Source organism: Trichoplusia ni, chromosome 1, assembly GCF_003590095.1.
Source record: "Trichoplusia ni isolate ovarian cell line Hi5 chromosome 1, tn1, whole genome shotgun sequence".
Taxonomy (NCBI): Eukaryota; Metazoa; Arthropoda; class Insecta; order Lepidoptera; family Noctuidae; genus Trichoplusia; species Trichoplusia ni.
Window position 1 is genome coordinate 20,122,114 of NC_039478.1, and position 27,604 is coordinate 20,149,717.

Here is a 27,604-nt window from a genome sequence, read left to right on the forward strand (position 1 = left end):
TCTCTACTCCTTGACACACCAAGCTTCATCTGATAGTCCAGGACAACCTTGGTACACTGTAACGTTAATACTCGTATAATAAATTATCTATTGACTGGTTAGGTACATGGTTTAAATAATATTAAAAATATTTAGAAAAGCGTTTTATTATTCTCTGACACAAGTTTTATGTTAGAACATTTAGTGTAAATCGTCACCAGTTTCACACCCCAGTCAATCCACTACGGCGTACCTCAGAACATATTTTTCAAACCTATAAATTCATCATTTAACATCAAATAAAATAACTACATTCTATTTCATTCAAGAATTCTATCACGACTTACAATTAATCATATTTCACACTACACTACACCATAATTCAATCTTAATTGGCCATTTATATGCAGACGTGGCGCTACCAGAACACCTAACCCAATATCAATGAAAGTGTGAAGTACTATGGCGTCTTCCAGATGTAGGTGATAGTTTCACGGGCCCTACATAGGAAGCTGGCGCAATTAATTACATTAAATAATGTTTGGGTTAATTGCGGCAATGGAATGTGTTGTTTGTCCTTTTCGAGTTTTTCGATTATAGTTCGGGAAATTGTTTCGAGACTTGACGGATTTATAAATCTACTGGAGTGGATTGAAAAAGGAGTATTTTGAATAGAGATCGGCGTTGGTTCCAGTTTATTTAAACCTGTTACAAAATATACCGTTGCCTTTATTTGTAAGCTTTGGATTGTTCCCTCGTGCAGTTCAATCACTTACCTTTCCTTTCGGAGGTCCTTTTCTTTCTATCTATCCTTACGGACCAATAAAGAAACAAAAGAAGCCTTGAGTTGTATCATTTAAATACTCAACCTCCTCACGAAAATTATCGAAAGCCTTTTACAGTCCTCTAATGGACGAAAGGAAACGAGTAAACCTCAGGCTTCACCTCCGATGAAACATCCTGATTGAAAAACACCTACAGACACACATACCTACTAATGTGTTTGATTTATTTATAGTAAAGACTCGTGAACGTCTATGACCTTACGCTTGATAGTAAATTGTGCGGAAAAGTGTCGTTCTACTCACGAGTACTGTACTGTATAGCAAAAGGCTAGTATTTACAATAGCGTAGAGCACTGACAAAAGTTAAAAGAAGAAGTAAGGGTGAAGTCTAAATTCATCGTGGCGTTCTTGAATTACGAATTAGTAGGTAGCTTTATTTTCAATGATATCTTGAACTTATTAGGGCTTTTTATTTGTTCCATAATTGAAGAAATACTTTTTAACCGTGTTTGCCCAAGTTGTGTCTGGAAGTCTGAAGAAAAGCCCTTGCAAACATTCGGAGAATTTTATTGGGGATATTTGGGAATTTTATTTTTATTGGGGAGTGACTAGAAGACATGAGGTCCTTTCAGGTGACAATATCCAGCAGTAAAGCGGATGATGATACTCCTGAAATTCTTTTTGTATCCTTAATAACTTTTTCCGGAAAATAAGGATAGTCACTTATTTTCAGGGTACCATGTAGTACCAAAGTAACTTCCCTGACCCAAATGGACACGGAACTCATTCGATAACGACGACGTCAACCCAAATTGACGTAACACTTATCTAAAATCAGCTGTTCATATTTGAAGTCGGCCGGATGGTAACGCGCGCAACCATTGGCGTTCAGCTCACGTCGCCATGCATCCGTTTTGCACCAACATCTTTCACTTGACCGTACGACTAGAATTAAAAATAATTTGAAACGTAGCCTGTTACGTAAGCTCCTGCTATCAGATCATCGGCGCTTCACTTTCTTTTATTGTTTGCTCGTTTACTTGGTTTTAGGGTTTTGGTACTGCCTTAGTTTGATTTAAGCTTAATTTTGGCACTAGGATATAGGTACACCTAATACCAAAATTCCAGATCCAAAATCTGCTTTGATTATAACATTATTTTGTGCGTTCTAGAGTATGTTGGCGATCTCAGACAGGCGATCTCAGAAAGCTTTTCGTTATAATTATCTATAATCCAGGGTTTGGCAGTATTTTCGGTTTTTCATTATTTACTTACTATATTTTAAATATACATATCTACATATACTTCATGAAAACGGTTGCATAATAATACTGTACAAATTTAACATTATTTGATGCTTTATAGCAAAATATCTTTAACAATAAATTTTCAGTTCATAAAATTACTTGTAATTCCTTTTAACGTATGTTTATGAATGATAATAATTAGCAGCCAAGTCATCAAACGAATTGTAACTGAGAATAATAGTCTATGACTCTACGTTTACAGAATCTTTATTGTCGCATTACAGAATGAGTTACGATCGTTAAATCTAAGATCAAGGCAACTATTACAAGAACAATTTGCTTACCTCAATACCACATAAAGTAAACTCATTTATATTTTTGCTTCTTCCACAAGAAAATTTTCATTTTTGTAGTCGTTTTCCCCTCTGCGGGGTCGTAGCTACCTTTTTCCATCTTCTTCTATGAAAGACTATGTTGTTCCAGTTTTTGTTGGAAGAGTCAAACAAATCCAACTCCACATCCCGTCGCCTAATTAAATACTTACTTATCGTATTCTTGCAATCGATAGTAAAAATATTTCTAAAGATTTCATTTTTCCATTTCCAACAATGGGATACCAAAATAAGCTGAAGTAAGTTTTGAGGTATGATGTTACAAATAATTTGACATTTAAATCAAGCGTCTTTTGCCACTTTCCATCTCATCAAAGGTTTCGTGAGGAGAATTAAACTAGACTGTTGTCTACGACGTAACCAAGATATTAGATGTCGTATGTTTGGGTATAGAGAGCAGTTACTATGCAATAATAGAGACATTATAAGTATGGCTACTGTAATATTGTCTTAAAGATTTATTATATTACAGAAAATACCGTATATTTAGATGAAACATAGTCCTAACATTTACAATACTAAATAATTTACTTTTTATCGAAGGATATGTCAGAAACAAAAGCGGAAACAACACCAAAAATTGACTTAAGTATGATGAAGTTGTGAAAGCTTTCATCTAAAAGCTCAGAAGGCAAAACTTAAAAAAAATATGAGTCAAAAATGTTTATGCCACGTAATAATATGGAATCTAATTGGGAAAAATTATGGTTTCAAAAAAAATTAACAATTCTATTTTAATTTTCCAAGAACTGTAATTCGTTGCTTAATGCTTATGGCATAAGCATCTAATTTTCTTTCGATTTCCCTCCGCGAATTCCAAGTCCAAGGAGTCGTCCGCCCAAGATACAAAGTGATAGTTTTCCAATACAATGTCGCCTCACACACACAAGCAAACCGTACCACAAGCTTACAAACGTAAGTATCGCCGAAGATAGTACCATTGCGCATTCTGATAACACGTCACGTATTAATGCTCGTATATAAACCAAGCCCAGGAGTACCCTGGCATACATTGTGATCGTTCATCGGACGGCAGTAAGTCGTCTGCCGTCAAATAATTAAAAAATAAAAACGAAAAGTGAAAAGTGCAACATGGCCAAACTATTAGTGCTTCTAACCCTCGCGGCTGTCGCCAGTGCAAACTCCTATACAGCATCTAAACTAGTAAAAAACATTTACAACGAATGTTTGAGTCAATATTCGGTGGAATGTGTGAAACCGAGGACCCTGCAGTGGATTTCGCAAGTGGCTAACAATGACGAGATCAAGATCACGGATGACCTCTCCATTGTCAAGACTGCGACCTTGGAAGATGACATCGATGCTGACCCTAGGATGGCAAAGGACCCTGCTTACCAACTCGTTGACAGAGTGGATCGCTTCCTCCAGACCCATACGCTCAAAGTGAAAGTTCCTGAGGAAATAACGAACAGTGCTGCTTCGGAATATGTGCCCAGGTCGCTGCTCACCGACCTGCCTTCTGAGCTGGAGATGCCTTTGGATGGTGAAGAAGATGGCCAGGTCTTCGAAGGCAGGAAGAAGAAGATCAAGCTCCCCAAGCCCTTGAGAATCAAGAGCAGTTAGTGCATTGACAAATCTCAAATCCTTTTTATGATTTTAATGATTCTGTTCAAAATGTACTAATTTGTTTATTTTTCAGAGCACGGTTTCATCAAGAAGGTTCTGCTTCCCTTCCTCCTCGGTCTGAAGTTCAAGGCTTCAGTTCTCGTCCCATTGGCTCTCGCTCTCATCGCTCTCAAGACCTGGAAGGCTCTGACCCTGGGTCTCATCTCCCTTGTTCTATCTGGTACGATCTTTTGTGCACATTATTACTAGCACAATTACTTACTAATGACTGACGAAACTATATCACAATTTACAACTTTTGTCAACAGGTGCTATGGTTATCTTCAAATTCACGAAACCCAAGGTCGTGAACTACGAAGTCATCCATTACCCGCAGCACCACGTTGAACACCACGTAGACCACCACGCCCCCGGCTGGGATGCCCACGGACCCTACCAAGCGAGGACCTTTGAAGACGCCCACGAAATGGCCTACTCAGCACAAATATAGACAATGAAACAAATAGCTTTAACACTACGGACCTCTGACTAAATTATTGTTTAATTAATTTATTATTTATTTATTTATTGTTGTAAATAAAATTCAGTATAAAGTAAGTTTCACATTCTATCGAGAGTTGTTTATTTAAACCCTATAGAACTTCATATTACAATCACGTCCGCTGTATCGAATTTGTCAGTCATTACTATCCTGCCTTGAATTTCATTAGGAACATCTACATATGGGCTGATTTTATCTATTCCTTTAGTTTTATCAGATCCAAACTCAATGGATAAGTCTTTGTGCAACTTGAAGTTTTCACTAATTCTCGGAATATTTTGTATGGTATCATTGATAGGTAATAGTTTTGTGACTGGTAGGTCATCATCGATTTCGTCACTACCTATATGCGCAAATAAACCACTGAAATTATCGTTTTCAGGGTTGACTTCAATTTTCTCTTTTGATGAAGTGTCGTTTATCATAATATCTACGGTAAAGTTTTCAATGTCAACGTCTTCAATATTATACTCTGGTTTCCCCATCTTTTTGCGAGGCTTCCTGTGTTTAACATGAATAACTTTCTCTATTTCATTTAAATTTGATTTTAGCTTTTTCTTTTTATTTTCATTTGATTCAAACTTCATGTCTTCAACTTTTGTTCTTTCGGGATGGCCTGATAGTACGCCTTCAGAAAACGACCTGTATATCTGAGATCTTCGTAATGGATTTACCTTGTACAATCCAAGCAAAACGTTGAAAACATTGCCGTTTTTATAGCCACGTTGATTTGAAGCCCGACTTGGAGAACTGTGCAGCATCTGAAAGGAAAACCAAAACTCTTTCAAAATTCTACAACTATATTCTCTCTGAACCCTAAAGAGAACTGAAATCTTTATTATTCCATTTTGAATATAACAGTGTGCTGGTTTCATTACCGAAAGGACAGTTAAAAAGAAACTCTAGTCCACTACCACACGGTACATAATTGTCAAAACTTGGACAGGAAGTGTAAATGGGACAACAATCCCTTAAAAATGAAATTCGTACGCCCACAATTTCTATTAATGTGAATCAAGGCGGTATAACTGTTGAATATATAATAAGAGAAATACTTGTGATAGCTACTTAGCATTCTGCGGATACTGTTTATATTCAACAGGGAAAAGTGTCACCGAATGCCAAGTATTGGCACAATGACTGGCACCTGATTAGGAACACCTGTTCGGTGGAAGGGACACGTGAAGATATCTCACCGCGGTTTTGTTTGATATGTTTTAACAGTCATTAAAGAAGAAACTTCTCAAAGAATTTAACCAGAACTTATTTTATGAGCTACATGGTTTTTAAAATCTATGTTGGTTATAATACATTTTTGGATAATTTGTTAGGTTTACATGGGTTACTGGACCACAGCAAAGCGTTATTAAATATAATTTTCTTACCAGGTTAATAGTTACAGCTATAACGGATACAAAACGGTAATGCATTTTTTCGATTGTTCCTTATGACTAGGTGAACTGGTGACGTAATGTCCACACAAGATCTGCTATCACGATATTTACAAAATACTCCGACTTTACTACAAACTTTAGGAGCGAGACCAACACAGAGCTGATAAAACGAAAGATTTCTCTTAATGACGTCAACAACCCAGATTTTCAATTGTAAAATTTTAGGAAATTGATAATTTGGGAAAGATCACGTCTTAATCTTCAACTAAAAACTACCTGCTAGCTTTTCAAGAAGGTTATCATTTTAAAATTAGAATCTGACTTATTGAGAAATATTGCAATTGTGGAGGAGACCCTATTCAGACAAAACTGCAGTATTACCTATACTCGAAAAAGACGAATCCGAAAGTTAATCTAAGCTAATCCGCAAGTAAGTTGCAATAAAGGATTTCCTTATATTTTTCGTATTTCTAGGTTTGTTTTAGATGTACTACCTAAATATGAACATTGCAAAAACAAAATCTTATATTAGAAATTAAAATATTAAATGACGCAAATACGTACATCACCCATGAGTTGAAAACATTCTTAGTTTATGACGAAATATACAGAATTTTCGGTAAAATTTCAAGTCTATTCAAGGTTGTAATTATGACTTAAAAATGGTAATATTTTATTGTTAGACAGTCAGTCTTTCATTATGATCAGCGTGTTACTGTTGTGTGTGATTTGGTGTGGTTGTGTAGTCCTGGCATGGAGAGCTTATGGCAAGAAAGGGACTGCACACCCATTGCCACCTGCCTTGTCTGGTGGTTTACCGATCATTGGGCATTCGCTGAAGACTATTGGGGATACCGAAGGTTTGTTTTAAGAAGAATCAATTACCTACCTGAAGTAAAATAATATAAAAAACGGGGGTTTGGGTGTTGTGGCGCACTTGGTGGACGACTAATTTGATATATCAGTACTAAACCGCTATAGGATTGATTGAGAAATTGGATCAAATTGATTTATGTGGAGACCCTTCGTAAAAACTGTTGTCCTTTTGCAGATTACTGTACTTACTAAAAGAGATGAGAGTCAAGAAGTAATAAGTTCTTCTTACAATAATTACCGTCATTTCATTATTATTTAATTTACAGGAATATGGCATATCTTGAATGATATGTCCAAAGAATGCGTGCAGAAAGGAGGTGTTATTACAGCTCATATTGGACCCGACTTATATTACTGTAAGAAAAATTCATTCTAAAATATACTTTATTCAATTTAAATTTAGGTTGATTGTTGTTAATTTTTTTTTCATTGATTTATTATCAGTAATAACGGATCCAGACGATGCATTGACGGCGGCCAACGCTTGTATGCAGAAACATTTCATCTACGATTATGTCAAAACATGGCTTGGAGAGGGACTTTTGACGTCATCAGGTTAGTAATTTGTAATCCTGACTGTGCACTTTGGAACACAGAAAATTTTGTTGAAACAAAAAATAATATGAACTCATTAATTTAGTTTTGTTTTTCTACATCATTTTTCGACCAATTGATGTAATTTTTCTCTGAAATATTTGTTTTTCGCCCTTAACATTTAATTTTATCTTATACATAATATTGTACTCCAGCCACTAAATACTCTATGACTTTTAACGAAATTTGTTCTACGTTCCTAAATTATAATTTTACATACTAACTTTTTGTTCGACCAAATAACATACTTATTTTTCCTAGGAGCACTATGGCAGCGTCACCGAAAACTACTGAATCCTGCCTTCACTGTCTCAGTAATACACAGCTTCCTCGGGATCTTCAATCACATGTCTAGGCAGATGAACGAGGAGGTAGAGGTCCATGTCGGCAAGGGACACTTTGACCACTCCACGTATCTGAGGCTTATCGCTTTCCAGACCTTTAGTAGTGAGTAGGGTGTTTAAAAGATAGGTTTTTTGGGTGATAACTGGACAAAGTTTTTCTCGGTCTGAAGTAAGGTCATTTTTTGTTCTTACCCACCCGATATATGAAGCTTTGGCTATTTCGTTGTGGAAATTAGTCATGCTACTTAAATGTTTGAAAACAATAAGAAGAGTAACAAATGTTTTAAATGGGGCTTTTCACATTTTTGTGATTATTTTTACTTCGTAAAATTCAGAGCTATGGTTATTTATTTGATATTTAAAGGAACCGGATTTGGGATAAGCGACTCCAAAGTGAAGGAATTTGCCCGAAAATATATGGAATCATCTGACCAGATAATGAACTTGGTGATACATAGGTTCCAAAATATTTGGCTGCACAGCGACTTGATATTTAAGCTGAGTGGCCTGAAAAAGAAGAAAGATAGATTGATAAAGATTCTGGATAATATGGCTAACCAGGTTCGTATGATACACCAGATCTTTTAAAGCGATATTTTTTTATTTATTTGCTTAATATCTAGAGATAAACTTAATAAAAATGGTAGGCAATAATAAACAAACAAAGTTCTAAAGCCAGACAGTTTACAGCCAGAAAACTTTGGCCATTAGTCGTTAGTGTCGTTACTCAACAGATTAATCTCCAACGACAATTACATGCAAATGTTCACTAAACATTTTGAAAACTGCGCAGTGAATATTTTTGCTTAATGAACACTATTAATAACAGATTTATCTATTTTCAAGGTTATTGAAGGCAAAAAAGAGGAAATGAAAAATGCTTCGAAAGGTGAAAGGACCTATGAATATTCTGTCACAGGTATTCATGACAATAATAAAATACATTTTTAAATTTTGGTTGAAATGATTTACATTTACTTTCCCGAAGATCTATTCAGAAACTACGATGGTTTATTCGATCGCGAAAAAAAATGGTTTAGTTTGGATCAGGTATCATCATACCCATGTAACATGTTTTCTTCTTTCATACCTTTCTATCTGATGTCCGATACGTACATCTTTTTTTGGTCGTCCTTTTCCCCTATACCCATCCACATCCATGCTCAACGCCTTTCTTACCACAAGATTCTCATTCCTCCACATATTATAACTTGTTTGGATCAGTACTTTAACTTTAAATGTAATAGGTACAAGATGTAAACCACTCATGAGTTTGTTGATGGAACTGAAAAATGATGACACTCTGACGGAGAAGGAAATTAAAGAGGAAGTAGACACAGCTATAGTGGCGGGTTTTGATACAACTTCGAACTTAATGACGGTCCTGTTTGTGGCTGTAGGGGCATACCCTGAGGTACAGCAGAAGATGTATGAAGAGTGAGTATTTGATGATGGACTTATACAAAACGCTTTATAAAAGCAAGCGCTTTATGATAAAGAAACAGAAAAAATCTAGATGAATTAATAGAAAACGAATGTTGAATACGTAACGAAGTATCCTTAGTGTTAATCCAAGGTGTTAGATACCGCCATATCAAATTTCATTGTAATCGGTCTAGTCGTTTGGATGTGAACGTCGTTACACAGACATACACAGATATATTTTCGTATTCATTATTTTCAGAATGATAGAAGTCTTAGGTCCTGATAGAGATGTCGAGAAGGATGACATCAAGAGGCTAGTCTACACTGAAGCTGTTATAAAGGAAACCCTTCGCGTTTATCCCACGGGACCCGCACTACTCAGACACGTCGATAGAGATGTTAAACTTAGTAAGTATGCCTCTTGGTTTAGAAGCTGGTGACTGTGACTGCCGCACCGGAGGTTGTGGTTTCCATTTGATTGAAATTTACATTTCAAGAGATTGCTTCTTCACTTTTAATACTCACCGTATTGGAATCTAAGACGCTACATAACAAAGGCTTTATCAATTTGTTGACAATCAGTCAAGGATGTTTCAAAAGAAAAAGGTCAGATCCTACAAAAATGAAACTCATAACATACTAAAACCCAATAATAAATTACAATTTTGATGACACAATCACCGACATTTTCATTTAGGAAACGTCAAGGAAAAAAGAAAGTACTTAATAATATTGATTTCAGAGAACTACATAATGAGGGGTGGCAGTCAGTGTGTGATCCTACCATTGGGGACACACCGGGACCCCCTGTGGGGCGAGGATGTCGAAGCCTTCCGTCCTGAGCGCTGGCTGGACCCAGCTGTGGCTGCGCTCTATAACAGCGCCTTCTATGGCTTCAGTCTAGGGAAGCGATCTTGCATCGGTAAGAGCATTCAGTTTCATGTTCTTGGAACGTTCATTTACAAAGGCGAGCTTATCCCCGAGTTAAGTTAGATCTCTTACAGCAAACCATAGAGTGATTGCGGAACCATTTCATTTATGATTGAGGAATCAATTAAATCCAGTTTAAGTGTTTTGTTAGTTAGTAACATGGGTCTGAGGTAACTAAAAAAATAATCCAGGTAGAATTAAAAACTTTTTTTTAATATTCATAAAAAGTAAAAAATGCTTAACGTAGTGGAAATAATTATTTATTTAATACGGATCTTAGGGGACCGGAGGGGCTACTAGTCGAACAGTTGAAAAGTTGAAGATGAAACAGAAGTCTTGCATACCGTTACCTTACTTATTTCTTGACTATTCACCAATCCCACAGGTAAAACTTACGCGATGATATCAATGAAGGTGACCCTCGCACACTTCATCAGGAAGTACCGCATCACAGCTGACGTCAACGAGCTGAGGTTCAAAGTGGATATGCTACTGAAAGCTACGAAGGCTTCGATCAGGATAGACAAGAGGGAATAAAGGAGGCAGCAGAAAAAGAACGAAGGAGGTGAGAGGAATTGTAACAAAAAATAAGCAGTTTGTTTCCAATAAACTGTTGTTGACAATAAATACTTGTAGGATAATAAAATTGTTTCTTTACTTCGAATCCCTCTTTCGCCTCCATAATGTTAGCCTGAACTGAACATGTTGAAATAATACTGGTTATCAAAAAAATCCACCAACCTGCGCTTTTTGCTGAATATCGTTTTTTTTTTTACTTTAATAAACCAGAAATTAATAACATGATATAAAACATGTCATTTCATTTCATTCATGGTAGAGATAGATTTGAGAGAGTGAGTTTCGAGCTATGTCTACTTGAAACTAGGAACAAAAATGATGACAGAACATAAAAATAAACACGTTATTAAAGTATTATATTTAACCAAAACATAATAAATATCTACAACAATCATTACTTAACTAGCCGTGTTAATTTATTGAGCAACTTTATAACTATGTTAAATAAATAAATACTAATGTCCTAGTGACTTGGTGGTACTAAATCTAAAGATATAAATTATTAGCTTCTTCTGACTGACTTCGAGTGACTCATAGAGAGAATATTTCATGATAAATTAAATTAAAATGAGAAATAAATATTCATTATTTTTAGGCAATTAATTTTACTTCACCGAAACGAAATTATTTTATAAAAATGTTACTAAATGTAAAATAAAGGCTATTTATAAATCACAGTAAATTTTAATCTGAAGGCTATAAAGAGTACAAGTGTGCTTTTTTACTTTTAAAGGGCCTATTACAGATTTCTTTATAAAGTTCCTGAGTTAAAAAGTCTGTAATTTTTTCGTCGCGCATTTAGAAGCATTAATGCGGAAAAATATTCAAATCTCGGTTTTCTTAATGATAACAGAATTGAAGATAAATATAATGGGAACAATTTTTTTTAAACAATTATTTCTGTATAAAAATACTCATATGAATCGAATCAAAGTCAGTCTCCAAAAAATAAATACTTAAAATGTAAGAATAAATAATGTTTTGCTACTAAAACTATGTTTTGGACGTAGCTGTCATTACCTTCATAGTAAATGCAAAATGTAGGAAAACTAGTCTTAAATCAAATTCCTATTCAAATCGATCTATGGAAGTATTACTAAGGTACAGTAAAAACCATGGCCGCTTAAGTACCTAATTATTAGTCACAAACTTTTAGTTACAAATTTATAAATATTTAGTAAATTCTTACATTAATTTTGACCCACTAAAGACTATGCTGATTGTCGCAGAGTAAGGACAAAAAAAAGACGTAAGACAAGAACGCGTCTCAGACGAGACAGCCCTTTACAATTTTACAATATACGTATGTACCTTGTGTTTATCGATATTGAAATATGAGATTTCATTTTAACACACTAGTAGTCTAACTTTTTCGTTTCAAACGAAAAAGTTTAGTTTTAATAAAAACAATACAAATGACAAAAGTTTTTCAATCCTTCAAGTAAACGGAACTGTCGAAATCGTCAAAACATGACTTTGCAATTCCGAAACACTTTCTATTAATAAATGTCTATTTAAACCCTTGATCAGCAATAGTCTTCATAATAATGCCTTCTGACTGGTTACAAAAAAGGCACACCTTATGCACTTATTCTTAGAAATACCGCAAATTTCCCTTTAATTAATAATAAAAATAAAATAATCAATTCGTCAATTAATCCATTTTTAAATAAAATAAATAGTAAGTTGTTTCTATAACTTTACAACAGTCAATATTTTTTCATTTTAAAATTAGAACAGCAGTTCACGGAGTTCATTTAAATGCGTGAAATATTTAATTTCTCATTTTGAATGATGAATTGCATTATTTGCTGCAAAATAAATGGAATTCAATTAATTGTATTCCATTTTCAATTGCCATTGAAGTCTATGTCGCAGTTCGGGTATAATGATAGGCAGTCTTTTTGCTCTTGTCCGTCCCTCGCAGCTTGTACGTATCTGTAGTAGTGCAGTGCCATCTTGCTGTCACCCGCTGGTAAGAGCTCGTTCGAATCCCTGTAAAGTAAAAGATGAAAAAGTTAGCAGGAAGTCAGGAGGTCCTTGATAATGTTAAATTGATTTAGCGTATGAATGTAAAACTATATGTAGAGTCAATATTTTCGTTTTCGTGAAATAAACTTAAATAAATCATTAAACTTTTATAAGGCGGGTCATTTTGGTATAATGAACTATGTATAATTTGGATATCGGATGACAATTTTTTTACCAAATAGTTACCATGAATACGGCGAATTCAGTTATAATTTGGTGATAAATGATATCTTTGAGAGTTTGAATAGTAAATTATATTCCACGTGACAGTCTGGCCACGAAATAATTAATCAAAAAAAGTACTTTGAATACTTAACGACCATAATAAAACTTTTCAACCAGAGCGTACAAATGCAATTAAACATGTTGATTTATTGTAAAGAAACGTCATTATAAACTAACTTAACACGTTAAACATTAAACTTCTACTATTTACACTCTGATTCTTGTAGTAGTAAATCTTATACTGCTTCGTTCTAATGATTCCTTTTCCCTTGTTTATTCTTCTTATATTTAGAGTGTTATCAACTATTAATATATAATATTTTACTTCTAGATTTCTTGTAAAACCTATTAATCTCCTTTATTTAAAACTATTAAGAGAACTTTATCCATGTCACCAGAATTAAACTAAATAGTAACTACATGAAACATCTATTTTGTTGAGTATGAATTACTCCGGCTCTAAAATTTTATCCTTGTATCGAATTGGGTTTTACAAAAGGTATTCTTGAATCACAGGAATGCATATCCTACGCAGGATCGGCCCTTTTATTTAAGGCGGAGTAATGCTCATGGATACCCCACTCCTCGTAGACTCTCCAGTCATCATTTACACGACATAAATAGTATTAGTAGCAGACCATCGTTGTTAGTATAGTATCCCTTAATAGAAATGGTTGTCTGTATGACATCACACAGTATATGCTAGACAGTACCATTGTCATATATCTTTTTAAGTTATTTACATTCAATATTCAAGCTCTATTGCCTCTGGTGCTCCTATTTTATCGCTCTTACTTAAATGTGTATACTTTGCCCTCAGTAATCTTGTCGCCCTAGGCAACCAATAAAGTGGTCAATCAACAATCGTTCTAGCTACCAGTTGTAAGTTTATGCTATACCCTTCACTGTTCGATATTTCTAATGACATACAATCATCAAACATTGACATACATCATTAAAAAAAATTACATTAGATACTAATTAATTTCCGACAAACAAGATACGGAGAGTAGTCGAAAGATTTAAGGGCGATGAAAATCAATTTCTTCTTAATTGAGGCCAATGGAAAAGTTCGTAAAATATGCATTTTTAAAGTGGAACATGCATTCGTTGCTAGTGATCTAGAAAGAACCGGATTACGAATGGAAAGGGAAAATATTTGGGAATAACAAGACAAGTGTTTGATGACGTTATTGATTAGAACCATCGAGAATGGGGTTAATGTTTTAATGCATACGTTTTTAAAGATAGCTTAACGTTTTAAATTGATCTAAATACTTAGACAGAGAAAGTTAACGATGCATGTAAAGAAATAACGAATAGAGTGGAGTATAAGTAGCAAAACAAGATACACCCAATAACGATCGTCAAATATTGATGTTGTCAGTGTTAAAGATCAATGAAGAAGGTTTTTTTTCACTTTGTTTAAAAATCATCTACCGCTCTAAGGAATAGGTACATAACTTTTGTCGCAGGGCTTTCACAAACATTCATGTCACTTTCAGAAAGACACACAGACTCATTACTAGCATTCAAGGATCACACAAGGGCTTGTTCTACGCGGGGATCGAACCTGCAACACATCGCGCACAGTGCGTTTGTCTTAGTGAACTCAACTCCATGCAGTCCGAATGCTAAATCACAGCGTTAATTTTAACAATACTCATATTTTAAAATTAATCAAGAGATATCAAAGCTATTTATGATAAAGACGTTATAGTAAAACCTCTAAACTATGACAATGATGAAGTTCAAATTCAACAACCCATTAACCACAATGCGTTCCCATAGTCATTTGTGACGCTCAAATCTTGGCAGCGATCATAGTGCGTGACGAATGACAGATGGTAACGACACGTGCCGCGGATTACCCTCATTATATCAGAAACACTGTCATTCCACGGAATATGGTACATCGTAAGCAAATACGGTAAATATAGCTGAGTTGATGCATTTATTTATATGGTTTGTTGGTCTTGATAATATCTTGTTGATCTTATCTTTGAATTTATTGGGTGTGTTTTGAGCTTTGAATAATTTCCTATTAAATTTTTGTAGATTATATTGTTAACCGATACTGTCCCACTGTGAATAGATTTTTGCGACAATAAATACAAGTTATATGAAACATTAGAAAAGATTTAATTAATAATCTAAATTCAGTTTAAGGCTCGAATTAAGTATGATACGTAATTACAATTTTCAATTTTACGCCCAGTTACATTGTCTTTTATTTTAAGGTATTTTGAAAATGAGCGAAGTTAAATCTAATCCTACCAAGGCAATACAAAATAATACTCACTTGCTAAGATGACCAGACACGAGATTACTGTAAGGCGTATGTTTGAAGGGGTCTCCGTAGAGAGCACACACGGCTCTCTCACGACACCCAAAGTCTGTTGCACCTAACTGGTTCAACAAACCATCCACGGCTTCTACCATATTTCCATAGAATTTCTCTGCTGCTATAGTTTCCTGAAATTATAAAAAAAAGCTCTTAAATCACACTTCATTTGATTTTCAGCTTGTCATTCGAAAATTTATTTGCGACTTTAATCAAAACAGATACAGCTACTTAGATTATCAAAGACATTTTATAAAATAATGATTATTGCCACTGCATTATCCCAAGCTATGCATGGTTTGCAACTTTCAGTTCTATTCTTAGCTTCTTAGAGTGTTATACTCAAACTCACTGGATCTTGTGCTGATAATATTTGCTGTTGCTGCTTTACAAGTTCGGTCTCCGCCTTGATCCTATTGGTCTCTTTCAGTTTGACCGCAGACACTCGTAATATTTCATCCCTGACCGGAGAAGGTGGTGCCCGCGCCGCTAATGATGCTGCTCTGATCTGGAATATAGGAAATTGTAACGTGAGTTTATGAGAAGTAGCAATGCACGGAAAGTCCCAGGGAACAGAGGACAGACATATTATATATGATGATTATTTTATTTATTTAAAAAAAAACAACTCCCGCCCTAAGTTTCACAAACATTTCAGTCAAGTACACACAAAAGTACAAAATAAACTTCTGTACCTGCTACTTTGTTTGGTTTCAGAGAAAGGTCTATCCATTAACTTCATATCATACACAACTTGAATATAAATTAGCTTATCAAAACATTAACTTTCTCCGCTATCTATACGATTGAATTAATTCAAACAAACTTAACATCTACTATTGTTGGCATAGGTTATACTCCTATGTATATCGTCATCATAATTATCATAATCCATACATTTACAGCCTTTTTTCACGGCACGTCTTCGGTCAAATACAGATGAAATTTGAATCTTGTATAGAGACAAATTAGCTCATTTTGCCTCCATTCACCGACCATGCGTCTAATGTGTATGATGGAGTAAAATTAATCAGCTCGCTACGAATCGAAAATTGCACTGAATACACTGACCTAGAATGTTAACAAGATAGCATGTGGCGTCGGTTCCGTATAGCTTATGATCTTAGAGTTATAAAAGGAGCTCTCGACAGCCGATTGTTCGACTTTTTTCTTTATTAAAATAAAATTAATAAAGAGGACTATGTGTGTGATTATGAATTTTATACCCATCTAGATCTGGGACTGCATTTTGGATTAGGAGGATTTCAACATAGTGATAATATTCTGCGATGGTTTATTTCTAATTCTGTAAATTCCAATTTTAGTCTTACCAATGCTTCTTTTTCTGCTAGCAGTGGATCTTTGGGCGTCGTTTTCTTGTTTCGATAGTACGGGTTCGGAGGTCCAACAGGTCTGTAATGAATGAATAAGTTTATTTGGGTTCATGAAAATGGGAACTTGTCTATGAGGTTTTTATCAGCTTTTTTCCATAGTGCTTTAATAACGAGTACTTAGAATAACTTTTTTTCCTTCATTAGTGGGACAGATTTACATTTTTTTATTGGTTCAAAAGAGAAGCCCGATTGGATCTTAAACTAAAGCAATTTGATAGTAATTTTCATATATGATTAAAAAAGTAACGTGGGATTTAAAAATCATGACATTTTTTAATCTTTCGTTTTTCCAAATATGTTCTCCATCTTTTATTTTCCACGTAGGAGAGCTTTCCATAAAAGTCTTTAGTATGCCTCGCACTTTTGATCTTAACGTGGATCAGTAGAACAATCTTCATCTGTTATGTGTCATAAATGGACATTTATTCTATAAAAGATTTTATGAGAATGTTGACAAAAGTTGACATCCGGTTCATTTTCCATTGTTATTACGTGAGAAAATTTTAAATTATAAAAACGGTAATTTCGTACTAATAGTAACTGCTCTCTGCAATTTACTGTTTCAATTGTTAGATCCGTTTTGACCGTTAAAGTCATTAATTATTAAAATACGGTGTCTCCCGAAATACAGCCTACTAACCTTCTGGTCTCTAATTTAAATTTTAAAATAAGGTGTATTATATGATTTGCAATTCGAACACAATACCACCATACCACTATCAAAAATATCATTGTCTTTTACTTGCAAATATAATTTTTGTTAGCTTCATCGCACATTTTTATTTTGCGATTTACGTAATATTCCTGCTATTGTCTCCATAACATATTCCATTACAGTTCGTTCAATAATAACTACTTAAATCCGAATCTGTTGTTCCATCTTCAGCCGGGTCCTTAACAGTTTCAATCATTTTGTTTTATGTTCCACTCATAAAAACAGTACCCCATATCGCATGTCCAGTTTTCACTTTTTTGCATACATCGTTTTCACTTTATGTTTATGCAATGTGAGTAATAAATGAAGATGGTACTTTCTATATTGATGAATGAAAATATTTTTAAAACTTGTATTTAAAACTCTGTTTTAGTCTTAAATTTAGAGACTGTTTTAAAATCTTACCTCCCATTCTGAGCCACTGGCAGCCTTTGTGGAACATTACTGGAAGCTGCTACTGTTGGCATTACATTGTTACCTGCCGCATATTCACCAACATTCATTGATGGTCCTGTAGTGATAAAGCAAGTTGTAAAATTTATATAATATTGAAAAGTGCTATCATTTGTTTATTAAAATCAAAGAGACGGACCAAAAATCTAATTCTAAACAAAAGGATTTGACTATTAAAAAGTTGAAATGAAACGACTTTTACGGATTTTATCGCGGTTTAATTTTTGGTTTTAGTTCCCTAACCTAACCTAAGAAACCACTATTAAAAAGTTGTTTAAATCATGGGAAATTATCTTCAAAATATTTAGTAGTCATTGAACTTAGTTATTTAACACCACTTAAAGGTGATGGATTGAGAGGGTTATGAAAGAGAATTTTAACAAATTTAGTATCGTTTATGAAAGAATACATAAAAAAACATTTTATTTCTATAGAGTAGGTTAGGTTAATTCATGAGAAATTCTTGTCAAAATATTTCACAGTCGTTTACGTTTAATATTTTAGGACAGTTACCTGGTGGCATTCCAAGACCCCAAGCGTTGATATCATTAGCGTCGTTCACTGTTGGTTTGAAGTTCGATATCGCGTTGCGATGGATGTCACCGATAATGTAACTGATAAAAACAAAGGAGAAACAATTTTATAAATAGATCATGATTTGATAAATAGAGAAACATTATATTCATAACCGGCTGTCATAGAAAATCTTGGACCTCACAGAGTTAGACCAACTAGCGCTCACAAAGTTAAAAAAAAATCAATTTAAAATTGACTCCTTAGTTTTTTTAATGAAGTTCTAAACCCAAACCAAACCCCGAGACTAGTTGAGAACATTTTGGTAGTATCTTACTCAGTTCCAAGTGGAGCTCCAGAAAGTTGCCAGTTTTCATTGTCATAGTGATCATAGCTCTGTGGAGGACCCTGGCCGTGCGGTCGAACGACCACAGATGACCCGTGTGGGTGACCGCCGTAAGGCTGTTGGTGGGGACCCTAGGGAAAAAAGGAATATTATTATGAAAACAAGAAATATCCAATCGAATGAAAACAAATAACAAGCGAGATAATTAATTGATTGACGCACAAAATGCAACTCTTTCGTTATGTTTGTAGGTGGTAGTCAACGTATCGCATCTGGACTATAAAACGAACTACACTACACTTATTAAATCAAGAAGTGTAATTAAAAACAATGTAATGTAAAAAACAGCCCGAAATGAGTTTGATGGTAGCGTTAACCAGTCTTCACTAATTCCTTAATTATTCCGAATACGCTTACTAATTTCACTTTCCTTGTTCGTACCATGTGTATACTAAATACTTTTACTGCAGCAGAAAAGAAAGCATTCGTGCCTTCATTTGAAATGTGACTCAAATTATTCAAGTCATTTCTAATCGCGAAGTGCTTTGACCCCCGTTGCGTGTTGACTTCGAGTTGAAATTGGTAAAATTTTGCTCGTTACAACGGCTTACGTGTCTGTCATCGTAATACTGTAGATGTGATATAACACGTCTTCCATTTTAAATTATACTTGAAAAGTGACGGTTGACTTTGGATTGTATATCATTTACTAAATTGCAGATTATTTGAAAATATCAGACTTGGGAACTTTAGCGTGTTTTGTTAATTGAATCATGTTAATACACTTTTACTGCTCATAAATTTAAACGGCTTTTAGATTCTTATAATGAAAGTTTTTGTATTATTAAATTCGTTTATATTTTTAGAGATATAATTATGTTTCTTAATACTTGCTCCAGAATTTAAAAATAGAGGATTTTACAGGGATCTTGTTCTGCTGAATTTAAGTTGTTTCAGTTACTATCAATTCAATATAAGGACGGAGTCAAATTAAAATGTCCGTTATCTATACTGAGAGTCTGTTTGTTTGAACGCGCTAATCTCAGGAACTACTGGTTCAAATTGAAAATTTATTTTTGTATTGAATAGACCATTCATCGAGGAAGGCTTTATGCTATATACCATCACGCTGCGACTAATCGGAGCGAAGATACAATGGAAAATATGGAAAAAACAGGGCAGTGCACTCTTCGAGGGCTTCCGTTCAAAAATTCCTAACTTATATCTTGTAACCACGAGGACGATGTCGCGGGCAACAGTTAGTATTATATATAATATAAACTCTAGGTGGGTACAGGCTCATGCCTAGCATGTGGTCGTATATAACTTAGACTGCCACTTTTCATGCTATGCAGGTAACATTGTAAACGAATAACAGAAGCAGAAAAAATATTAATAATAAAATTAGTCTTCTTCAGTCATATGAAGACTAAACGGCACTTTCGTTTGTCTGAAATGCTATATTAGTTATAATTGTCTTTATAGCGAAAACGAATCACAATCTGCACGCGATTTATGATTGTCACGATAAAATACTTAATGAAACGTGAATTTGGAATAAAATGCGGTAGAGTTGTGCCTGTGCATGTGTAGTCACTGTGATTTACGAGTCCAATGATGGGTTTTTTGTTAAGTTCGCGTGCGTGAATTTTAATTTGTTTGGTATTTTCAGCATTTTTGTACTTAACTTTGTGATGTCGTAATTTAATAAAAGTAGTTTTATTATCATTACTTTGGAATGACTTATTCGCTAAGGTTTTTTCTCATAACTATGAAATAATTAATCATTCATAAAATATTACAAATGCTCGTACATTTTTAAAAGCTTTCAAGAAAATTAACATAGCATAGGTACCTTATGATGATGAGTAATCAAATGATGATGATGATGGTACTTCGTTGTGTGATAGTTCTGGTGGTACCAAGAGCAGAGCTTGAAGATATGGCTCAACGCAGGGAATATGAACAGCAGGAGTTTAAGGAACATCTTCTTTGCCGTCGTCACTCCCATTATCAGAGGCAGAACGAACACGAATTTTAATGCTATTAATTTGATGACTAAGATTATCGCTATGGCCGCCGTTACGAGTTTCTTCTTTATGTATTTTTCTGGAACAAAACAAATGATCATCAGAATAGGGTTATTCAACTGATGGAAGAATTGGACATATAGTAAAGTATTATATTAAAGACAGACGAACAATATGACGTGAAGAAGCTATGATCATAATTCTTTGGTAACGGACCATTGTCCAGATCATTACGTTATTTTATTTTTGAAATACAACCAATTCATCTAACGACTTAATTGTCAACGCTCACATTATTATTCAATTTATTGCGTAAATACCACAGTTAGAAGAACGTACTTTAGTGGTAAAAGTGCACAAATACAAAGAGCTTTTAGAATCCATTCAATACAAAAAGACAGTGCTTTTGTTTCCAGCCCGTACTTAGTCATGAGTAATCACTCTATTCTTCCAAGTTTATTGTAGTTTGTTTTGTCATTTGTAACTTATTTTCTTCAAGTTTCTTCGCTTTACAATTGATAAACGTTTTCAACCTCTTTTCTTTCCTAGTTACGTAAAAGTAATGGGTGAAAAGTCAATTTGTTGCTTTCATCATGAGTGATAGCTAATGCTGCAAAGAAGTTATTACAAAAATACTTTTGTCTTACAGTTATGTTTTGATCGTTAACAGTAAGCTACGCATTTAACCTTAACCTTTCTGTCTACGGGTCGTTACTCAATTATCCAATTTTAACACTTATTTATTTAAATTACTTACTTATCTTGTGGAAAAATAGCCTCCCCTCGCCATTATTTGCCTGCGGCTCGAGGTCGATGTGGACTAGTGCTCCCGTCTTCGTCAGTGCCCTGGGGGACACCCTCAGGGTCGCTCCTTGGAAGAAAGTTTGAGGAAGCGTCAGCTTCATGTCGTGGGTCACTAAGAATTTTACGCTCTTATCATATAAAGCGCTTGTTATTTCTTCTAATGGAGATTCTGGAACAATATTAAAGGTATTGTAAGAATACAAAAATCTGATATCTCATTAGTATTTATGAGTCTAATTTACTCGTTAACGACCGTGCACATGTTTGTGCAAAAAATATTTGAAAAATCGTAAGCTGGTAAATGATGCAATGTCTAAGAGCATTGTAGATAACAGGTAACAAAATAATCTCATTCATTAATTCTTAAATATTTCCCAAACTGATGTAACAAACATTTTAAAGGTACCATTTTATTACACTCAAACAATACGACAGCCTAACCATGGGAACACCCATTTGAATAATATGAAAAGCAGCAGAATCACTTGTACATAAACGGTTCACATTATCACTTACTAAACGAGAGTATACCATTATACAAGGTTACAGCCCACAATGAAGGGAAAAGCCGATTTCATAACAATCTATTCGATTCTCAGCCATTTCTCAACTTTTCCTATACCTACATGATTTATTTCTCCATACTGTGAAGCAATATTTTCTCTCTTTTTAATTTCTTTTGTATTGTTCGCTTCGATACTTTCTTCCGGTTTGCCACACGTTCTAGTTAGATCGTCGATTAAGGACTGGATACATTAGTGCGTGTCTAATAAAGGCGGTCAGTCTTGCGTTGGATCAGTATTTTCTATTGGATCAATTCCCTCACGTCCTATTACGATTAACCTTTTTTGTTGCTTGGTAACTGCCGTGATAGTTATTCCTTTGTTTTCAAGATTCTATTTTGTATTGTTATTTTCTGTTCTTTCATATAAGTGTTATGATATAGCTACGTTGATATCTGATGTATTTTAATCATTCTTCATTTAATGTTATTTAAGTTACTAAAATATTTATACCAGCCTATTGATATCCTATTGTTGGGTACAGACCTCTTGTGTTGGATCACCTTGCTAGCTCACTGCGAGCTGACAGTTTAGATAACAATATTTGGAATCTAGGCCTTAAATGTAGTTATTTTTGTTAGTAGTGTGTTAAGAATAATTGACAAGTTATAGACACCTTGTATATAACTTAAAAGAGTAACGTTAGTTCTTTGTACCTCGTGGATATAAATCCATTCATAGAACCGAATAAAAATGAAGATTTGACGTCACATATTTTTCTATTTTATTGCTCTTTCAGTTAAATCTGGGCATTGAGTCCAAGCCTTCGAGGAAGTAGCGTTTAAGAAAAGAGTAAGGAGGTGGTCAACTTCACCGTAATGACATACAATTATGTAGTATTAGTAACGTATGGGGCTTTGCATGTCTACGCTGATTTAATGTCATAATTTGAATGTAAAGTATTGGCGTGGTATGTGATGCCGACAGAAAAGGTCAAAAATATTTTGTGAGTAAAACATGACGGAATATTATGAACTCCGTTAAAGACAAAATTTATAAATTATAAAAATACTATATTGTAGGAAGCAGATTGATAAAGCCAATTTCATGAAAATTCCATTTACACTGCCAATCTTAAAAGTGGTTATAAAATTCTTTATTTTAATAAACTTTCAATTTCAACTTATAACTTTATTTTCTCTGACTTAAACGTTGTTTACGACTACTGGCTAGCGTGCTGATAGTAATTAGTAATTAACAATAAAACGTTATTTGAAAATACTTAATAGATAAGCACAATTATAGAGTGTGTACGATCTCTAAATAATCGTGGTTTACGAGACTAGCTTGGGACTTTTCAATCACAAAATAATGTCGTGCGTTAGGCGTCAAATTGGACATAATCATGCGCTAATCAGCTTCAATAGCCAATCATGTGTGGTGATGTGATTTAATGATTAACAAACCTTGTGTCAAGCCGTTTTCAAATTCGATGTTAGTAAATGCTAGAAAGGGTTTTTGATAACTAATTAGTAATGCTTCAATATCATCATCAGCTATAGCTTTTTTCATCGCCCTCTTCATTTTATTTTTCTCATCACATTTTGTACCTAGCTATCATTATTATTATTCTATAAGAATAAGACAGTAACAGGGGGCTAAAGCTACGTTTTGGTGTAGAGAGATGCTGCTCTACGAGAAGGCCAAGCGCTGCCTCGCTTCAGTATCATTATATGTATGTTTAAGACCTTCATTTCCATTATGGAACGCAATAATTTTTTTGAGTATAATCCATAATACATATTACTTCAAGACGTGGCAGTAGACCTTACGATCTTTTAAATTTTCGATTGATTCTTGTTTTTTAAATACCCATTAAAGTTCTTTAAAAAAGTTCCTGAAGCCTGTCATAAATCATAGTTTTAGTACTCCTCATACGACTCACTCAAAAACCACAACATTCAAGGCAGTTACAAGTTGACAACCATGACAAGTGCCTATCCCTTTGTGGTGAACCGCAGACAAGTGCTACGCTCCATGGGCCACTGACCCAATACGGAATGATCTTTTGTGGCCAATAGTGTGAACTTAGAATATATTGGGAGTTAATGTTATTTTATTGATGTTACAGCTGCTGACATAGTACAAGCTTGTGAAAATGTCTTTGCTTTAAAAGCTCAACAATAATTTGAAGTATCCACATAAGTATTTTTAGTTAACAGTACCTAGTTATTAATATGAAGAATATTTAATAAAAGACTGAATTTATCATTCCCGTTAAAAGCACAGAAACAAAATTTGTCTTTCTTGGACAGCTATAAATATCAGAACGGACAACAAATAAAATTGACAAAGAAGGTTTCCACAAGAATATTTATATCCATCTGTATACCTCAAGTTATGTATGCCACCTATTGAATCTTTTGAATGTCATTGAAAGCCGACGTCAAAAAACACATTAGAAAATCTATTCATCGCAGGCATTAAGTATCTTACGCAGTATTTAAAGGCTTAAGTAATAATTTCCCTAACGGTCTTATGGTGACAAATTACAAAATAGTTGATAACAAAGAAGAAAGCAAAAGCTGTTTTGACATAAGAAAGAAGTATGATGGTAAGATAGAAAATTGTATACAAAGACAGATGACCTTGGGTTAAAAACTAGAAATTTAAAAACTGTCATCGTTAATGAGTTCCAAAGAATTAACAAATGAAAGTACGTACCTGCATGAAAGTCATAATGATGGAATTTAAAAAGCATAATAGTTTGGAATTCGAAAATTTTAAGGCGATTACCAAAATGACAAATTTCAAGAAGTCGGTGATTTCTTTACACTTTTAGAAGACTTGATGTTAAAGGGTCAAGAAATTATGACTGTAACTGATTTAACACACATACTACAGCTTCAGTTGTTCAATAAGATTCTCTCGCACAAATACCTACTTATATTACTCAATGACCAAGTATCCATGCCTACATTAATTTTGCAGATAGTTTGCTAGCTAAACAGTTTCACTATCTCATTTTCTTCACCATTAGCGATATCTAACGAGTAACCATGGGCAATATGCTCATTAAATAGCAAAACATCTCGTCATACAACTACTATCACACTTTTACTCTTCGTATGCTTAATGTGTACCTCGATTTTAGTCTAGATAACATTTGTTTTCTCTTAAATCATAGAAAATGTATCAGTTAAAAAGTACATTAGAACATTGCTAGCTTTTTTTTTCTCCGGTAGACATGCCACCTTCATAACCATGTTACAATTCCAGTTACGCAATGAAATGTAATCCTTATTTCATACCCAATAAGAATCGTAACGATTGCAAATAATTTGCCGACGATCAAGAAGAAACGTTTGAAGGAAAATCCATTTAATTTTGCACCTAACCGCATTCGAAATAAGAGTTATATTGATAAGTAATATTTGTTGCTTTATTTTGCTTTCACTGAGGAATGCAAAATGCTTTCGAAATCACGTTTGCAATGAATTATTTCACAGATGGTCAATGGCAAAAAAGGAAAGTGGTAAATATGAGGTATGTGGTAATTTAATTAGGATTTTGGTGGTAACTTGTGAAAATTTCCATGATAAAAATAAAACGTTGGAACATAATATCTTCATGTTACGACGTTTTTTGACTTCAACCAATCGGGTATCGAGACAGTTGGATGAGCGTGATATAGCAGTTAAGTAAAGCTTTACCACAGTCAAATAGAAAAAGGCCCGAATACAATTCCCTTAACAGTTTAATCTGCACTTTATTGTACATGAGCTTTTTTTAAAGCCAAAGCTTAAAGAATTTCTTTTACCTAAAAAATATAGCACAGTTGTGCTTATAGTCAATTTACGAATTATGAAAATATTTTATCTAATATTTTACCCCAATAATTAAACAAACAAACAAAATATGTTTCTGTTTTAATGTTGTGTAACATATGAAATACAATGTTAAGTGCTTATAGCTAATAACTAACACAATTTCATTTACACCATCTAACGTAGTAATCTTTCCATTATCTAGCCCATACTCCTTCCCATCTCCATCCATACCGTTACCAACCTTGACCTCAAGTCTACAATCGTTCACAGCATTTACATCGTCTGCATCAACGTCACAGACTACATTTAGAACAAGCATCTCTTGCGACACACATAACCACTCATGTCATCAACTTCGCACTATAATAGGTAATTGCTAGTTTGTATTGTTTGAATCTTTCTTCTCATCTGTTTTGTAAACATCAGTTCCATTATATTTGTGTAAGAACCATTCACATTTGTTGCTTTCTAGATTTTGGATTTGTAATTTTTCTGTCGGCGACGTTTCACTTTCAGAATTTTAACTGACAGGTTGTTAGAAATTTTGTTGGTAAGATTAAATTCACTATCAATAGATTTTGCTGCTATATGGTATTTTTTTATGTATCTAAAGTAGCCTGAAAGAGTTCAACATATTTTTTTTTAACTTAATATGGACTATTCTGAACTGGTTCCCCGTGGCCCAGAACAGAGAATCGCGGAAGGATTTGGATTTGGCATTTGCCCAGCGGTGATATGGGCTAGATGAAAAAAAAAAACTCTTTGAACGAAACGACGCCTATCCTAGTCGAGACATCCTAAAATACAGTTAACAGTAGGAATACTTGACAAATATAATTATGTGGTACAGTAAATCGTTCTAAGTTTTAACTTAACATCACTTCCCACTATGCGTTTAATAGACTCATCTAAGTCGTCCAAGCGGAACTATTCTCGTGTTATTTGAGTCATCCTAGAATGTCATTGACACTGAATTGAAAATCTTGAAACAGAAAGTTCAAAGAACAAGGCAATGACTTGACACTATTGGTTCTATTTTGAGATACTTCACACATATTCACCCACTCATGATGCTAACTTCTAAAGTATTTGATGCGAAACTTGAAAGTGTGGGTGTACTTTTTTCTTGTCACTACTTTTTATGTAAACAAATGCACGTCTCACAATGTATTCTGACAATTGTTGGGATGAATCGTATAAGTGTATCGGAGATAAAGTCTAGAGTTTCACAGCAACAAATATTTATGTTTCATGGAAATAATGAGAGTTCAAAACAATATAAGCGAGAGAAAAGTTCTATGAAACATTGCAAGGAAATAAACAGAATCTGATGGGTCTTAGATCATTTCTACAGTACGACACTTAAATACCTACTAAAATGTAAGAACTACGCAACAAACTACGCAATAAAATGCGAACAATAAGTCCAAAATACGACCAGTATACTCCTAAAACATTTTGGTCACAATCGGAGCTCAAACTATACTGGATGCCTGACCTTATGTGACATGAATTGCTTATTGTTTGAATAGGCAAATGCGTTTTCACCGCGAATGTACAGTTCATCGTTGATGTCTCAATACAATATGGCTGTTTTAGAGAAACCTTTGTTTATGTTAGCACTTAGCTTATGTGTTTATTTGCGTGTTCGGTGGTGGTTTCTAATTTAACTTTACGTCTTCAGAAATAACTTTACAATTGTTGGTTTGTCATTCGTTTACTGGTGGTCGTAAATCTTGGATA

At 34.2% G+C, this 27,604-nt stretch overlaps 4 protein-coding genes across 5 annotated transcripts in view; 2 read left to right on the top strand and 2 right to left on the bottom strand.

Annotated features, from left to right (window-relative positions):
- Positions 1 to 2,397: 2,397 nt before the first annotated feature.
- LOC113498577 lies at positions 2,398 to 4,598 on the top strand. The gene is made up of 3 exons (XM_026878638.1): positions 2,398 to 3,982; positions 4,064 to 4,210; positions 4,299 to 4,598. Exons 1-3 carry the CDS (start codon positions 3,496 to 3,498, stop codon positions 4,478 to 4,480), a joined length of 816 nt encoding a protein of 271 aa, XP_026734439.1. The 5' UTR covers positions 2,398 to 3,495; the 3' UTR covers positions 4,481 to 4,598.
- On the bottom strand, positions 4,585 to 6,005 carry LOC113498584. The gene is made up of 2 exons (XM_026878651.1): positions 5,917 to 6,005; positions 4,585 to 5,292 (listed from the first exon to the last, which is right to left on the bottom strand). The coding sequence occupies exons 1-2, from the start codon at positions 5,959 to 5,961 to the stop codon at positions 4,633 to 4,635; spliced, it is 705 nt and encodes a 234-aa protein (XP_026734452.1). The 5' UTR covers positions 5,962 to 6,005; the 3' UTR covers positions 4,585 to 4,632.
- A 188-nt stretch (positions 6,006 to 6,193) lies between these two features.
- LOC113498591 (cytochrome P450 4c21-like) lies at positions 6,194 to 10,740 on the top strand. Of its 2 annotated transcripts, none has more exons than XM_026878665.1 (10): positions 6,194 to 6,785; positions 7,068 to 7,157; positions 7,246 to 7,356; positions 7,657 to 7,842; positions 8,104 to 8,300; positions 8,586 to 8,658; positions 8,987 to 9,176; positions 9,424 to 9,572; positions 9,907 to 10,086; positions 10,480 to 10,740. In XM_026878665.1, exons 1-10 carry the CDS (start codon positions 6,626 to 6,628, stop codon positions 10,629 to 10,631), a joined length of 1,488 nt encoding a protein of 495 aa, XP_026734466.1. In that variant the 5' UTR covers positions 6,194 to 6,625; the 3' UTR covers positions 10,632 to 10,740. The 2 variants fall into 2 exon arrangements, with proteins under 2 accessions (XP_026734466.1, XP_026734475.1); XM_026878674.1 differs by lacking the exon at positions 6,194 to 6,785 and adding an exon at positions 6,816 to 6,982.
- A 1,451-nt stretch (positions 10,741 to 12,191) lies between these two features.
- LOC113498604 overlaps positions 12,192 to 27,604 on the bottom strand; it is a 32,451-nt gene continuing 17,038 nt past the window's right edge. The window contains exons 3-11 of the mRNA XM_026878685.1: positions 21,482 to 21,697; positions 20,550 to 20,803; positions 18,686 to 18,825; positions 18,349 to 18,449; positions 17,788 to 17,893; positions 16,605 to 16,686; positions 15,626 to 15,781; positions 15,232 to 15,404; positions 12,192 to 12,668 (exon numbers count right to left, since the gene is read on the bottom strand). Of these exons, the coding sequence (XP_026734486.1) occupies positions 12,524 to 12,668; positions 15,232 to 15,404; positions 15,626 to 15,781; positions 16,605 to 16,686; positions 17,788 to 17,893; positions 18,349 to 18,449; positions 18,686 to 18,825; positions 20,550 to 20,803; positions 21,482 to 21,697 (1,373 nt within the window). The 3' untranslated portion in view covers positions 12,192 to 12,523. The remainder of the gene's footprint in view (positions 12,669 to 15,231; positions 15,405 to 15,625; positions 15,782 to 16,604; positions 16,687 to 17,787; positions 17,894 to 18,348; positions 18,450 to 18,685; positions 18,826 to 20,549; positions 20,804 to 21,481; positions 21,698 to 27,604) is intronic.